Raw genomic sequence first — 13,384 nt, 5'->3', positions numbered from 1 at the left:
CAGTAGAACAAATAAGAATCATACAATTTTGGTATATAATATAAAAGTTAAAAAGTTTGGGATCAAGCAAGGTTTTATTCAGTAAGTTTACATTCAATCAATCAAAGGTGGCAGACAGTAAAGACATTTATGTTACATAAGATTTCTATTTCAAATAAATGTTCTTTTAAATTTGTTGAAAAAAGAATCCTGCATGGTTAACACAAAAATATCAGCAGCACATTGATGATAATCATAAATGTTTCTTGCAAATCTGTATTTTTAAATGATTTATGAAGGATCATGTGACACTGAAGCCTGGAGTAATGGCTGCTTTAAATAGTAATAATATTCCACAATATTTCTGTTTTTACTGTATTTTTGAGCAAATAAATGCAGCCTTGGTGAGCATAAGACACTTCTTTCAAAAACATTAAAATAATCTAACTGACTGTAAACATTTAAATGGTAGTATAGATATGTCAAACAATTATTTTTGTATAACAATTATACTTTTTTTCAGATCCTTACTGAGTTTTAGGTCTTGTGACAACTAGCCCCGGTCTCTTCTACATGTTGAACAGTCATGTTCCAATAGCCTGACTCACATCACACTCTTTTGAGACCAGATGACAACTGTCTGTGTTTTTCTAAACAACTTGTTTATTACATTCCATTCAGACTTAAAATATCCCAGATTACACTAACATGACAGGACAACAAGCTGAAGTAACAAACAACTCTCTCTCTCTCTCTCTCAGATTAATGTGAAACATTTCTGGTCATCAAGGGCATTTTAAATAGATTAGACACAAACACTATAATTATGACTGAGATGGTGTTTGAGTAAAAATGGTGTCGTGGAATGATAACATTAACGCTTAACTTCTTAATTTGTATAACGAAACCCCTCACCACAAAAGCAATTTCAATATCTACATGAAGTGTGAATCACCAAACTTTCCCCTCATGTACAGTGAAAGAAACCAAGTGATTTATTGCAGATTTACAATAATCAATACTTTTTAAACAGCGCAAACATTTAAAATCATTATCTAGCATCATTTGATACATTTATAAAGGCCAAACGACGTACCTATTTTTTTCTATGATAAATCACACCTGTAGGTGGCCTCATTTGAATGACCTTCAAAGCAGCCCACCAGGGAAAAACCCACGTGGGATATAATGCATCATAATGTTTTCTAGGTTGTAGGCTGAAAGACCACCAGACAACCTCAAATTTACACATGCCCACTACTGTCAGAGCAGAGGTCACAAACAACTATTATTCAGACTTTTGATTGGATTGTTGGATATCTTTATTATAAGACAAATGTCTTTAAAGGTTGTCTCAGCATCAAAATTCATCTTTAATTTTGAAATTAGGTTGGTCTTCAGGTTTGAAGTCTTTATTGGGGCTGCCGTCCTCATTGAGAACGCGCCTGCTGGTGTATCCAACGATAGGGTACTTTGCTTTATATGTGCCTTTAAATATCTGCTCGAGGGATTGAAGTTGACTCTCAGTGAGGCCCGTCTAACAAATAGAAACCAAAAGAGGCAATTACGTTTGTGGCAAAAGAGTCAGGTGGAATCCAATATTCAATCTATCAACAGTTTAATATGAAAAGTGGCATTTGTTTTTTTTCTGTGGCAAAGTTGTGATATTTATAAAATCCCCAACTTACAGTGTCATGTGTGAGATCTGCGGGGTCGAGGGACATTTTGGCCACGGCTCTGGTTGAGTCTTTGCCCACAAGGGCATTATAAGATGCTCCTTTTCTGTAAAATTCTGTAAATTAAAGAGACAAAACAGGGTTTCCACACTTTCTGACCAAGGAATTCCCATGACTTTTTTAGCCATTCCTATTGCGACGTATATCTGAGTGAAACGGCTTCTCGAACAAGAAAAAATTTAGTGCGGTTTGATTTTGTCCATCGAGAATTGATTGGATCGTTGGATTGTTGTGGTTTGCTATTGCTGTGATCTCATGTGATTGACTGGTTGGCCCCGCCCTCGTGCCAGTAAACACATCATCAGAGAAGAACAGTTATTTTGATTAAAGATTACGAGGTCACATGAATTAAAAAAAAATTATGTGCACGAATAAAACTTTTTTATAATAAATATTGCAATATTCCATTAAAAACTAAGAATTGTCAGTTTTGAATTCATGGTGACTTTAAATTCACTATAGAAATTCTCATGAGTCCTGGAACTATGCTAAAGGCCCCGATATACTTCGAGCGAAATCGAAGAACGAACTGATGTGACATAATTTCGAACAAAATCAGGCCGAAACGAAGTTCGTTTTGGGAGTTCGAAAAGTTTCTTACGGCTTGTAAAGACGATTGTACTTCCATTGGTCCGTGGCGATTACATAATAGGCAGGTGTGCCTATAGGCTCCCCTTCTTTCATGTGAAATCTTTCCCAGTTCATATCATTTCTCCTGTTCAGTCGGTCGAGGTCAGACGTCCGCGACTGAAAACATGAACACACTAGAGAGCTGCTTTATAGCAGAAAATTAAGTTGTACTTCTGATTAAACGAGACACTGGCACTGTTTTTCATGTTTAATACGGTAAAGCTGCTTGATTTTAAGCAATCAATTGTATAAAAATATATATAAATAAACGTGACTTTACTTGAGTGCCGAATTGCAGAGCTTGTGCAAACATATCACGTATTTCAAACATCTTTTTACCCCTAAGCGAAGAACGAAAAAGAACTTCACCATGTGTATATTGGGGACTTAAATTGCATGGCTTTATTGTTTTTCCAGCCCTGGGAATTCCTGTATTTTCCCAGGACTGTTGGAAACTTGGTCCAGTAAATAGGCAAATAGGCCTGTGGTTTCAGTATACACTGCTTAATTCTAACACACACACATGTTTGTTTCACTATACTGTATTAGTGAGTGAGGACACTGTATAAACTTCTACTGATTATAAATCATGTTAAGGATATTTTCTAAACCCAATTCCTACCCCTAAACACATCCTTAACAGAAACATGTGCAAAGCACTATATTTAAATCAAAAACATGTTTTTGCCTTTTTAACTAGTAAGGATGCCCTCACTAATCAGTTGTCATAATATTTCACCAGATAAGTGAGGACATTTGGCCCTCACAAGCATAGCCAAACATGTACACACACAAAATCAAAATAGGGAACAAAGCAAAGGTCTAAACTGATAGATCTACTTCCTCTAATTAGTGTCTATTAGTTTGAAACTTCCACCAACACACAAAAGATTGAAGAAGGTGAAGTTGTATAAACAACATCTGACCTTTTCCAGTTGTGACGTCAAACACTACTCCTTTAATGGCCATGTAAATTGGTTGTCCATCCTGTAAAGGGGGCGGGGCACGTTTAAAACTAGTCAGTAAATACAATTTGCATTTAATAATTAATCAAAAGAACATAGTTTTGAAATAGCGTATAAAACTAGCACAGTGTTTTTGTGACAGAACATACCTCGCTCCCATCGTATCTTTGCAACTCCTCCTCGGTGAATAGACGCACCGGTTTCGATGCGTTTTTTATTTTGCTATCATCATTTGTGGAACAAATACATAGTAACGCGTATAATACAAGACTACGGGCATAAAACATTGTGGACTGTCAGTGTTGAGGTTTGTAAGAACCGAGTCTGCGGCTACAGTTTCCGTGTTGTCACGGGAGTGTCTGTGTTTCCATTCAGTCTTTCAGATGCTGATCTCAGATCAGCTTTCACAATCGGAGGTGGAAATGCTCCATTTGTTTCGGAACTGTATCTAATTGGTGCTTTAGGGCAAAATTATTTCATATTTTAACATATCACTGTTAGGGGTCCGAATACATTGGACTTGTATGATTTTGCACTTCATGAAACTTCTTAAAACAACAACTTCTGCTTTGGGAACTTTCTAAACTTCCACTTGCCGCGAGTTTCTGTTTTCCATTCACGTGAGATGGACCGGAAGTGACGCGCACCAATGGAACTCGTCTTTAAACAAGTCAAGTTCCTCAATATTTTAAATGAAGGAATTCTCAAAATGTCATGGTTATTATCCATAAATGCACAAATGTAATGAATCTCTACATTTATAACAATATTGTATCTTATTTTATAAAGCCCATATGTATAAAAATCACAATTCTGAAGCACAAATCCTTTGTATGTTATGTTACATTTGAATAGATATTTACAAATCTGCGCAACTGACATTTTTCTACTGTCAGAACTTATGTATTTAGAAAAAAAAGTTTGATAGAGAGAAAACTCATTTTTGAAGGATTTTAGAGTTTGTTGGAATAAATATAGACAGAGAAGACAACATGGGGGATATTAAAATACTTTTTTTAGCAGCCAATAAATAAATGAAATAATTTATTCAACAACAAAAAAAAAGTACCTACTCAAGAAAGTATGTGATTTCGGATGCAGCCAGTATGTACACTTAAGACAGATCCATAGACCACAATGCAACTGTATTGTTATAATTTTCGTTTGTGTAATTTTTTTTACAGTTTTTCTCAGTCGCTTTGGTGCATTTCTCACATCACTATTTACATTTGCACAACAGTTAGTTCAACCTCCACAACATTTAGTCATTTGTGCACATCATAGTAGCAGTTTCTCATTCCTTCTAACAAATTGCAAATGCTTTTGGACATGCATCAATTGCTTTCATACAACTCTCTGCTGTTTTATAACATTATCATTTGCTTATGTCATGTCAGTCAAAATTAACTATACTTGTGAATGCTGAATAGTCATTCCATATAAAACTAATAGTCCTCATTTCATTGCTTGAGTCAATACATACAAAAATGTTGAACTAGTTGTCAAAATCTGTCAAGCAAATTTTTTCCTGAAAATGTCTCCTAAATTGAACAATACCAGACAGAGCGGAACGTCTGGATGTGCATGAATGATTACAGTACTATATGTATGTTGTATGTTCAGTTCCATTATGTACTGCAATATTGTTTCCAGTTGTGCACAGCTCTACCCAAAGGGAGTTTATGTTTGTTGAAAATAAGGGTGTATTTTTTCTTTCGCACAATGCTGTGAACAAATTAGAATTGCAAAGAGCATATGCAGTAAAAATGTGAAACATACATATTCAGTGTCTTGTACTCAGTTACCTCACTAAATACAGTAATGTGTAACTTTACTGTATTTTTCAAATGGCTGTGCAAATAGTATATAGTGCTGTCTTGAGCATTTTCAGGTAGTGTCACCAAGATCTGACTTTTTTGCATTGGAAAACATTTACAGAGTAAACTGTCATAATGAAAACATGACAAGGCCATTTGACTATCTTGCTAATAAACCATGGTGTCAGGACTTTTCATCTTGATGACACTGACACTTTCATTGACATGAATAGTTGCTTTTGAGGAATGAGCTATCCATTTTGACAGGTTATCAACTAGGTTTTGCAGTTTGTACTAATTGTTTTGAGAACTGCATTAACTGTTGTGCAAATGTAAATGTGAGAAATGCACCAAAGTGACTGAGAAAAACTGTAATATTTTCTCCAACAGCCCATGCATGCATACAGCCCAATGGAATGGTGTGTAAAACAAATTCATAAGAGAAAAAAAATTAATAATAAATCAGCTCCATTGCGGATTCCTGTGATCAAGGGGGTGTTTCATTTAAACACATTGCAAGGGTTCCGTCAGTAGTGAGCACTCGTGCAGCATACACAATGTCATACATTTAAGTGAACGAGACGGAGGGAAATTAGCGAGGGAAGGGCATTAAAAAATGGACTTATAGCTGTGTCCCAATTCAGAGGCTGCATCCTTTAAAGGGCGGATTTGAAGGCCGATTGCATCACTGCGGCACCATGAAGGCTATCCCAATTCGAAGGCTCCTTCAAATGCGGCCTCCAAATGCGTCTTACGTTTCTCGTGAAATGAAGGATACAACAGATATATCCTTCGCGGCTTTGCCTACACCAGAATTCTTTGCGCGCCAGTGACGACGGGATTTTATTTTTATTTTTAGAAATTGACGAATTACACTTTTAAATGCAATTATTGGGTTTCAACTGACTCAAATATCTAATGATACAAATGAAAAGAAAAAGTTCGTTCAGTACTTTGGTCAGCCATGTTTACTGTTTTTAAATGTGCTATATAAATAAAAACAAACTTGAAACTTGAAAAACAAACTATATACTGAAATTTGCATGACTACAAATCTACTAAGAGAATAGTGTCCAACCGTCATAACTAAGTTTCCAAATAAATAAAGCGTTTTATTAAAGTTCTTCCATAACTTTTTATGGTCATCTTTTATTTTTACAAATGTATAACTCTTATTACTCCTTTCTCTCTTTGTGAACGAGACTGACTCACATGATGACAAACCTGAACTACAGTGTACACACATGCCCCCTGTCGTCCAGTAGGGTTAGCACTAAATAACCCTTTCGGAGTAAAAAGCACTAATAACGGAGACTCGTTCAGTGACGGGGCGTAGTCGTTCAGTAAACCAAACCAATGAAATGTTCCGTCACAGCCCACCTTGAATGCTATTGGCTCTTGCCATTGTCACTCTTTCAAGACATTACAGTCAGTCACCGACAGTCACGCGCTTCAAAAGGAATGAACGATCTATACCAGTAACGTCTCTTAAATGTGAATGACAACGATGCATTCGCTTTAAAGATAGATAGTTCACGAAATACCACAACATGTTATTCTGCCTTTTAAAAAACTCCCCCAGTACTGTTAAGAAAATAACTTTATTTCTTTACACAAGAAAGTGCTGGCTTCCCATTACAGAGTCCGTCAGTATGATGTTATTCCTAAGAGAAAACATTTATGGAAACCATGTGATGGGTGATAGAAAATACGAAACAGAACCTAAATCGTGTAATGTGTTATGGAAGACTTTGCGTAAACTTTTCAGAAAAATATCAAAGATAGTATCCAAGCCCTCCCCAACTAACTAACAGCTGTGATGTCACGCTTGGCATGTTTGTTGGCCGTTGGCTGAGCCTCACGCGAGCTCCTCGAGACTATCCGTAATAAGAGATGAGAAGGTCCGGGTCCTGCAAGTTGATGGCAAAGTTTAAATGCCCCAAATATTCGGAGTTGAAGCACAATGCTGAGGAGAGACACATCTCGATCTTATCAGGAGGTAATGAAACTAACAAGTGTGTGAAATGCGGTTGGTTCCAGCAGGACTCATTCATAGTGTTGTAATCGCGATCCGTATGAAAGCAGTTTCTTTTCAGTGAGGGAGTTTCATCGTAAAGCAGAAGTAGTCATGTGATATCAGCTGACCGCTTGCTTTTTATTGCCGCTGGGCGTTAGAGAGATGCGCAAAATACTGTCAAATATACATTAAATGTGTGTATGCAAACAAATAACGATATGTCTGTATTTTTATGTCACTTGTTGTTGCATTGTAACGTTAGTTCAATGGTGAGGACTGTGCTGCTGGGCCACTTGAGTCTTACGAGAACAATGATGTTTCTGAAGTGGAGCATGATGAAGCTAGCTGTGACCCTTTACCAGGTCAGAACTTGTACCTAAAATATGACACTGATAAGTCATTGTTTTCTGTTCATGTATGTAGATCTAGATTTAGGTATTAATCCGGTAACACTTTACAATAAGGTTCCACTCCACCGATAGGGTGACATTTCTGTCCCCAGGACATTATAGCCTATGTATAAAATTGCATGAAAAATTAACTCTAAAATACATTTTATCATGTCATGCACATTAAGCTAACTACAAATTTAAAATGTATAATTAAAAACATTAATAAAAACTACATAGAACACAAAAAAAGAGCATTTTCTGCATGTCCCCACTCTCTATCTCTAAACCTTACCATGAAATATAATGATAAAGAAAATCTTAATTTTTTTGCATTGTTGTGTGACTTTTTATTCATTTTAGCCTATGCTTTAAAATGTTTCTTTTTTTCATAAAACAATAAATAATAATCTAATATTTTAGATAAAATACACATTTTAGTCATGTCCCCGGGTTTTCACTCAGTCCTGTTACCCTAACACATCCCCCCTCTGAAAAACTTGGAATATTCCACAAGACACATTTTCAACAGGAAGTTGCATCATCTGGATCTTCTGAAGGCAATGGGAAGACCATAAGTAAGTACTCTCATTTTAATTTCTGTATATTTGATAAAATTGTAACTCTGACTGAGAAGGTCAATCTCAACATACTGTCTTGTTACCTAAATGATTTCTTAGATTTTATTTGTTTATTTAAAAAAAATATTAACTTTTGGTTTGTCACTAGAATTTGCTCAGTGTCCTAATGCTATTAGCATGGATGCTATGTGGCCATATCATATGCCATGTATTTGATAATTTTTTGCTTAAAAACTCAATGCTCAGTCCTGTTACTTATATGAAAAATAACAGGAGTGAGTAGAGTCCTCTGTTTTGTTGATTTAATACTGTAAATATTAGTTGATATAATACTGTTCACCTGAATTCTGAGTTTTAATGTTGCAATTACTTATATTGTAGACATTAGCATTAGTTTTACAATGTGAACACCATACTTCCAGGAAGCCAGTCCACCACGAAGTAACTTAAACATTTTGTCTTTGTAATATTTTGTAGAAGATGGAGAAAACCCATACTATGCAGGTGCCAGAAACACCCACCTATGGCATCCGGCAATGGAAGGAGCGAAACACACCCGCAACCCTCTCTTTTCTCCCTTTTTTGTCTTAACTTCCCTCTTTCTCCCTCTCTCTCTCTCTTCTTTCTCTTTCCACCTCCTTCGCTGTGAAGTACTACTAGCACATAGTACATCACTTCAACACAGAAATCTTATGCACACACAGTCATGTACACTCTCTCTCATACACACACATGGTCACTCATTCCTGTTACCCAATGTTCATTCCTGTTACCAAGTGTTCATTCCTGTTACTATTTTCTTTTTCTAAAAAAATAAAGTTAAACCACTGTTTTTATCAGTTTTGTTTGGTCCACCATTTATACAATTGCTTAATACATTAAATTATAAAAAATAATTATAAACTTGAGGCTTCGGTCTTCTTTAAAATGAAAAAATGGCTTTGTTTTTGATTAAAATACACCTTGCCTTAATATATAGTGATTTTTTTGTCACAAATATCAATTATTTGAACATATAACCATCAATTTCTTTAAAATAAACACTTTCTTGTGGGGAAAACAAAGGAATTAATTGACATGCTTTTTAAATGGCACATGAGTTTCGGTAACAGGACTGAGAAAACATGCATCCATCTTCTGCTTAGAAACCTTGTAAAAAATTAAATAAAGTTGACTGAGATTGACCAATACACATTTTGAATAGTTAAATATATGTAGTATTAGATTCAGTATTGAAAAAAAATCCCCCAAAAAAAGTTTAATTTTGAAGAGGTACAACAAGCAAATGTCACCCATTCGGTGGAATGGCCCAGTTAACATTAGTTAACTACCTTAGTTAATATGAACTAACAATGAACAATACTTCTACAGCATTTATTCATCTTAGTTTATATTAATTTCAACATTTACTAATACATTATTCAAATCAAAAGTTGTATTTGTTAACATTAGTTGATGCACTGTGAACTAACAATGAACAGCTGTATTTTTATTAAGTAACGTTAACAACGATTAACAAATACACTAACAAATGTATTGCTCATGGTTAGTTAATACATTAACTAATGCCTACTAATGAACCTTATTGTAAAGTGTTACCATTAATCCTATAGTTATATTGTGGTGGTGTAATTTTATGTATGTAGAAAACATCACGGTTTTCTGCAGAACTGCTTTATAGATTAAATGAACTAGTTTAATAATTAATGATCTTCACAACAGAGCTGAATCAACAGTGAACTGACTTCAGCTGAACAATGACAGCCTAAATGAACTCTGTTTGCTTCACTGAATCAATTTCCTGTGGTTTTGAAACAATCTGTATTGTATAAAGCACAATATAAATAAAGGTGACTTAACTTGACTTGTAGGTAGGCCTATGTATGCATGTTTGTGTTTTGCATTTATTTATTATAAATTCATATTTTATTTATTTATTTACATATTTAATATATAAATATTTATAATTTATAACTTATTAAACTTATTATTTAACTTAGGGAGTTGATTTAACAATTTTTGATTGTATGATACATTTAAGTTGCTGAAATAAAACATTAAATTGCAGAAAAAACTACAAGTGCAATAATCACAAATTAAACCGTTTTCACTGACCAGGTAATCTGACATAGAGGACTGAATCTATATATTTTTTATTTATTTTTATTTATGCTATAGTTATAATGTGGTATGGTCTAGGTGGTGCAATCGTGTTATTTTTATCGATTTATTTGTACAAATTTATCTTCTTACAATACATTGTATTATTTATTTATTTAGTCAAATTTAACATTTACATTCTGGGACAGTTCTATATGTATGTATTGTGTCTTTTATTAAAGATATTGCTTTAAAATAAACTTTCATTATGTATTGCAGATGAGGATGCTGTGGACAGCAATCTAATGCCCATTGGCTTCAACAAAGCTTGCCTGAAGAATGTTTTCACAGTCATCCTTGTCCTCATTTACCTGCTGCTCACTACAGTGGCTGTGTTCTTAGCCTACCAGACTATTTCAGACTTCATGGAGAAACTCAACCATCCAGTGATGTCTGTTTCATACAAAGAAGTTGAGGAGTTTACTGCACCAGGTGAGCTATAATACACTGTCATTTTATGCTATCTCTCATTATGTCTATTTACAGAATCTTTCATCATTCCTTTGCGAACAGGAATTGCTTTGTATCCTGGGAAGGCACAGTTATTAAGTTGCATGCATCACTATCATGACAACATTCCACCTCTTGTTGCATCGGGCAGACTAGAGAAAAGTAACTGTGTAACCGAGGAGGTCATTTACTACGGGCCATATTCAAACCAGACGCAAGTATGTTTTAGAGCTTCCTCATCAACTATATTTGAAGAAATGCTATTAATAATCTTTTATGCAACATGTCTGCCGCAGAAGCGAGCCATAGTGGTCAGAGGGCCGACTGATGTGAGGAACCGAGAACTTATATTCCTTCAGTTCAGTCGGAATGAAACGGAGGAGGATTTCAGCGCTATCAGTTACATGTTTTTTGCCACATTCAGTGACATGCATAAAAGGTAGATCTTTAGAGAAATGTTCAGCATGAATCAGATTTATTTTACTGTTTATATAAAAAAGTATTTTTCTTATCAGCTCGGATAAAGCAGCTTTTATGATGGACTGTGAAAGGAACTACTCCATGTGGACCTTCTCTGGGGGATTTCGGACATGGGTCAAAATGTCTTTGGTCAAGACGTCAGGCAGAGGAAATGAATCAGTTGAATTTAGACAGGAGGTAATAGATTTGTTATGCTATTTTTTTTAGTCTTTGTCAACTTCAGCATGCTAGTATAACAATCAGGGTTGTTTCCACCATGGAAAATCAAGTGATCATGTTTTTTTATATAAATATTCAGATTAGTGGTCAACCAAATTAGTAGCCGTTTCTTAAAGAGGACGTATTATGCCTTTTTGCATGGTCAACATTCTTTAGTGTGTAATGTTGCAGTTTGAGCATGAAAAAAGTTGCAAAGTTAAAATTATTATCGTTTCTGATTGAGATGCACTGACAGACTGGGTATTGAGGTGCTGCAACAATGTAAAATATGTGAAAAATAATGTTTTTTGAACATTCAAGCATGTAAACCTATTCTTGTAAAACCTAAAAACAAAATCAAGATTTCATAAAAGGGCATAATATGTCCTTTTATATATATTACACTTGATTCACCTAAAATCCTGAATATTTAGTTACAGCCACTTACTTGATAATCATCCATATTTATTTCAGTCCAGTGTGGTGAAGTACATCGACAAGAGGCCGCCACAGGAGCAAGCCAACGAGCTTTTCTTTGTTGTGTTCCAATGGCGAGATCCATTTATACAGCAAGTGAAAGATGTAAGTGAACACATAATTAAATATTAAACGAATTGTCTCTGTATAATGCTATACAGAGTCTAATTAAGTGTGCCTTTTGTTTTTGAACAGATAGTCACAGCAAACCCGTGGAACACTATAGCCATATTGTGTGGCGTCTTCATGGCTCTATTTAAAGCTGCAGAGTTTGCCAAACTCAGCATTAAGTGGATGATCAAAATCCGTAAAAGACACTTAAGGGCCAAAATAAGAGAACTGGACCAAATGAGCTAATTCTGTTACATCTGACAACACAAACTGAGTTTTTAAGTACAACCATCGACCACTTAGAGACTTTTAATTCACTAGTTCAATAGAGAACTAATTCAGTGCGAAGAGTGTATTACACTTTCATGAAAAAATGTGTTGTTGTTCCATTGTATGTTAAGTTTTAACTGGACAATAGATTTTAACTTGATGAGCTGAGGCATGTGTTCTACAGTACAAGGGCAAAGTGTATTCATGTGCTTGTGACACTGAAATATTAACTATTCACACTGGTTCTCAGTGAGAATCAGTTAGTTGAAATGATGACTGAGAAGGAATTTAGCTGAAACAAAAAAAAAGGGCTTTTAATGACAGGGACCTTTGTTAAAGTTGCATTTCCAAACGATCAATAAATGTATAAATAACAGGACATTCAATGAGAGAAATCCGGTCTTGCTGCTGTTTTCTTTAATTATTTTGCTATTAATGTGAATGAGTTATGCTTTTATTATTATAGCCATGTTGTATGGACCCATACCAACTTATGGAATTATGTCACTGATTTAAAAATGTTCTGAACACATTATTTAATCATGCTTACAAAACAAGCAGGCCTTTTTTGTAGTTATGATGTAAAGACTTTGACTTGTTTCCATGTAATGTTCTTTTATTTTATTGTGTATTGTTTAAATCTAAGAGTTTTTGTTATTAGCATTATAACTTCCAATTGTATTACTATACAAAATATTCTTCTATAACTGATGCTGCCTCCAGGACTACAAATGTTATCTTGTTTAAACTATTTTTAGTATATTTTGAGATATGTGTGGAAATGCATCAAACTCAAGTACTAGTGATATATGTTTTATGCTTTTTAAAACCAAGTGACTTGAATACATCCTAGTGATTACAGCTGAATTAAGAATGTTTATGAGGGATTTAAAAATTACAGCTTTGACTGTTTTACACAAGAAGTGATAATTATGTTATGGCATGGATGAAGAATTCCATAAGAAATTATTTTATTTTATTTTAGCACGTTACGTTTATATTGATCAGGACTAACTAATACCAAAGAGAAACTTTATTTTCTACTCGATATTTACTTATAGTGGTCTTTTTGTTCTTTGTCTCCTTATTGAAAATCTATAAAAGTATTCTGAAATTATTAACTG

The 13,384-nt window shown here is 34.6% G+C and overlaps 2 protein-coding genes across 3 annotated transcripts; one reads left to right on the top strand and one right to left on the bottom strand.

Annotated features, from left to right (window-relative positions):
- Window positions 1–55: 55 nt before the first annotated feature.
- On the bottom strand, window positions 56–3,717 carry nenf (neudesin neurotrophic factor). Its single transcript, XM_082143372.1, has 4 exons — window positions 3,460–3,717; window positions 3,272–3,332; window positions 1,668–1,771; window positions 56–1,516 (listed from the first exon to the last, which is right to left on the bottom strand). Exons 1-4 carry the CDS (start codon window positions 3,595–3,597, stop codon window positions 1,340–1,342), a joined length of 480 nt encoding a protein of 159 aa, XP_081999498.1. The 5' UTR covers window positions 3,598–3,717; the 3' UTR covers window positions 56–1,339.
- A 2,969-nt stretch (window positions 3,718–6,686) lies between these two features.
- pacc1 (proton activated chloride channel 1) lies at window positions 6,687–13,377 on the top strand. 2 transcript variants are annotated; one of them, XM_082143326.1, is made up of 8 exons: window positions 6,687–7,126; window positions 7,407–7,506; window positions 10,494–10,706; window positions 10,788–10,942; window positions 11,021–11,163; window positions 11,240–11,381; window positions 11,877–11,984; window positions 12,075–13,377. In XM_082143326.1, exons 1-8 carry the CDS (start codon window positions 7,091–7,093, stop codon window positions 12,234–12,236), a joined length of 1,059 nt encoding a protein of 352 aa, XP_081999452.1. In that variant the 5' UTR covers window positions 6,687–7,090; the 3' UTR covers window positions 12,237–13,377. The 2 variants fall into 2 exon arrangements, with proteins under 2 accessions (XP_081999452.1, XP_081999453.1); XM_082143327.1 differs by lacking the exons at window positions 6,687–7,126; window positions 7,407–7,506 and adding exons at window positions 7,970–8,111; window positions 8,592–8,618.
- Window positions 13,378–13,384: the final 7 nt, after the last annotated feature.

The sequence above is a fragment of the Leuciscus leuciscus genome (assembly GCF_965113295.1).
Source record: "Leuciscus leuciscus genome assembly, chromosome: 17".
Lineage (NCBI taxonomy): Eukaryota > Metazoa > Chordata > Actinopteri > Cypriniformes > Leuciscidae > Leuciscus > Leuciscus leuciscus.
Note: the sequence above shows the minus strand (reverse complement) of the source record. Positions and strands in the feature narration are given on the sequence as shown.

Excerpts from the sequence above, each read along its gene's own strand:
- nenf (XM_082143372.1), bottom strand. The coding sequence starts at position 3,597 with ATGTTTTATGCCCGTAGTCTTGTATTATACGCGTTACTATGTATTTGT. Across the intron at positions 3,333-3,459 it reads AAAGATACGATGGGAGCGAG|GATGGACAACCAATTTACAT; the intron begins GTATGTTCTGTC and ends CCCCCTTTACAG. Across the intron at positions 1,772-3,271 it reads TGACGTCACAACTGGAAAAG|AATTTTACAGAAAAGGAGCA; the intron begins GTCAGATGTTGT and ends TTTAATTTACAG.
- pacc1 (XM_082143326.1), top strand. The coding sequence starts at position 7,091 with ATGCTGAGGAGAGACACATCTCGATCTTATCAGGAG. Across the intron at positions 10,943-11,020 it reads CATATTCAAACCAGACGCAA|AAGCGAGCCATAGTGGTCAG; the intron begins GTATGTTTTAGA and ends TGTCTGCCGCAG. Across the intron at positions 11,985-12,074 it reads TTATACAGCAAGTGAAAGAT|ATAGTCACAGCAAACCCGTG; the intron begins GTAAGTGAACAC and ends GTTTTTGAACAG.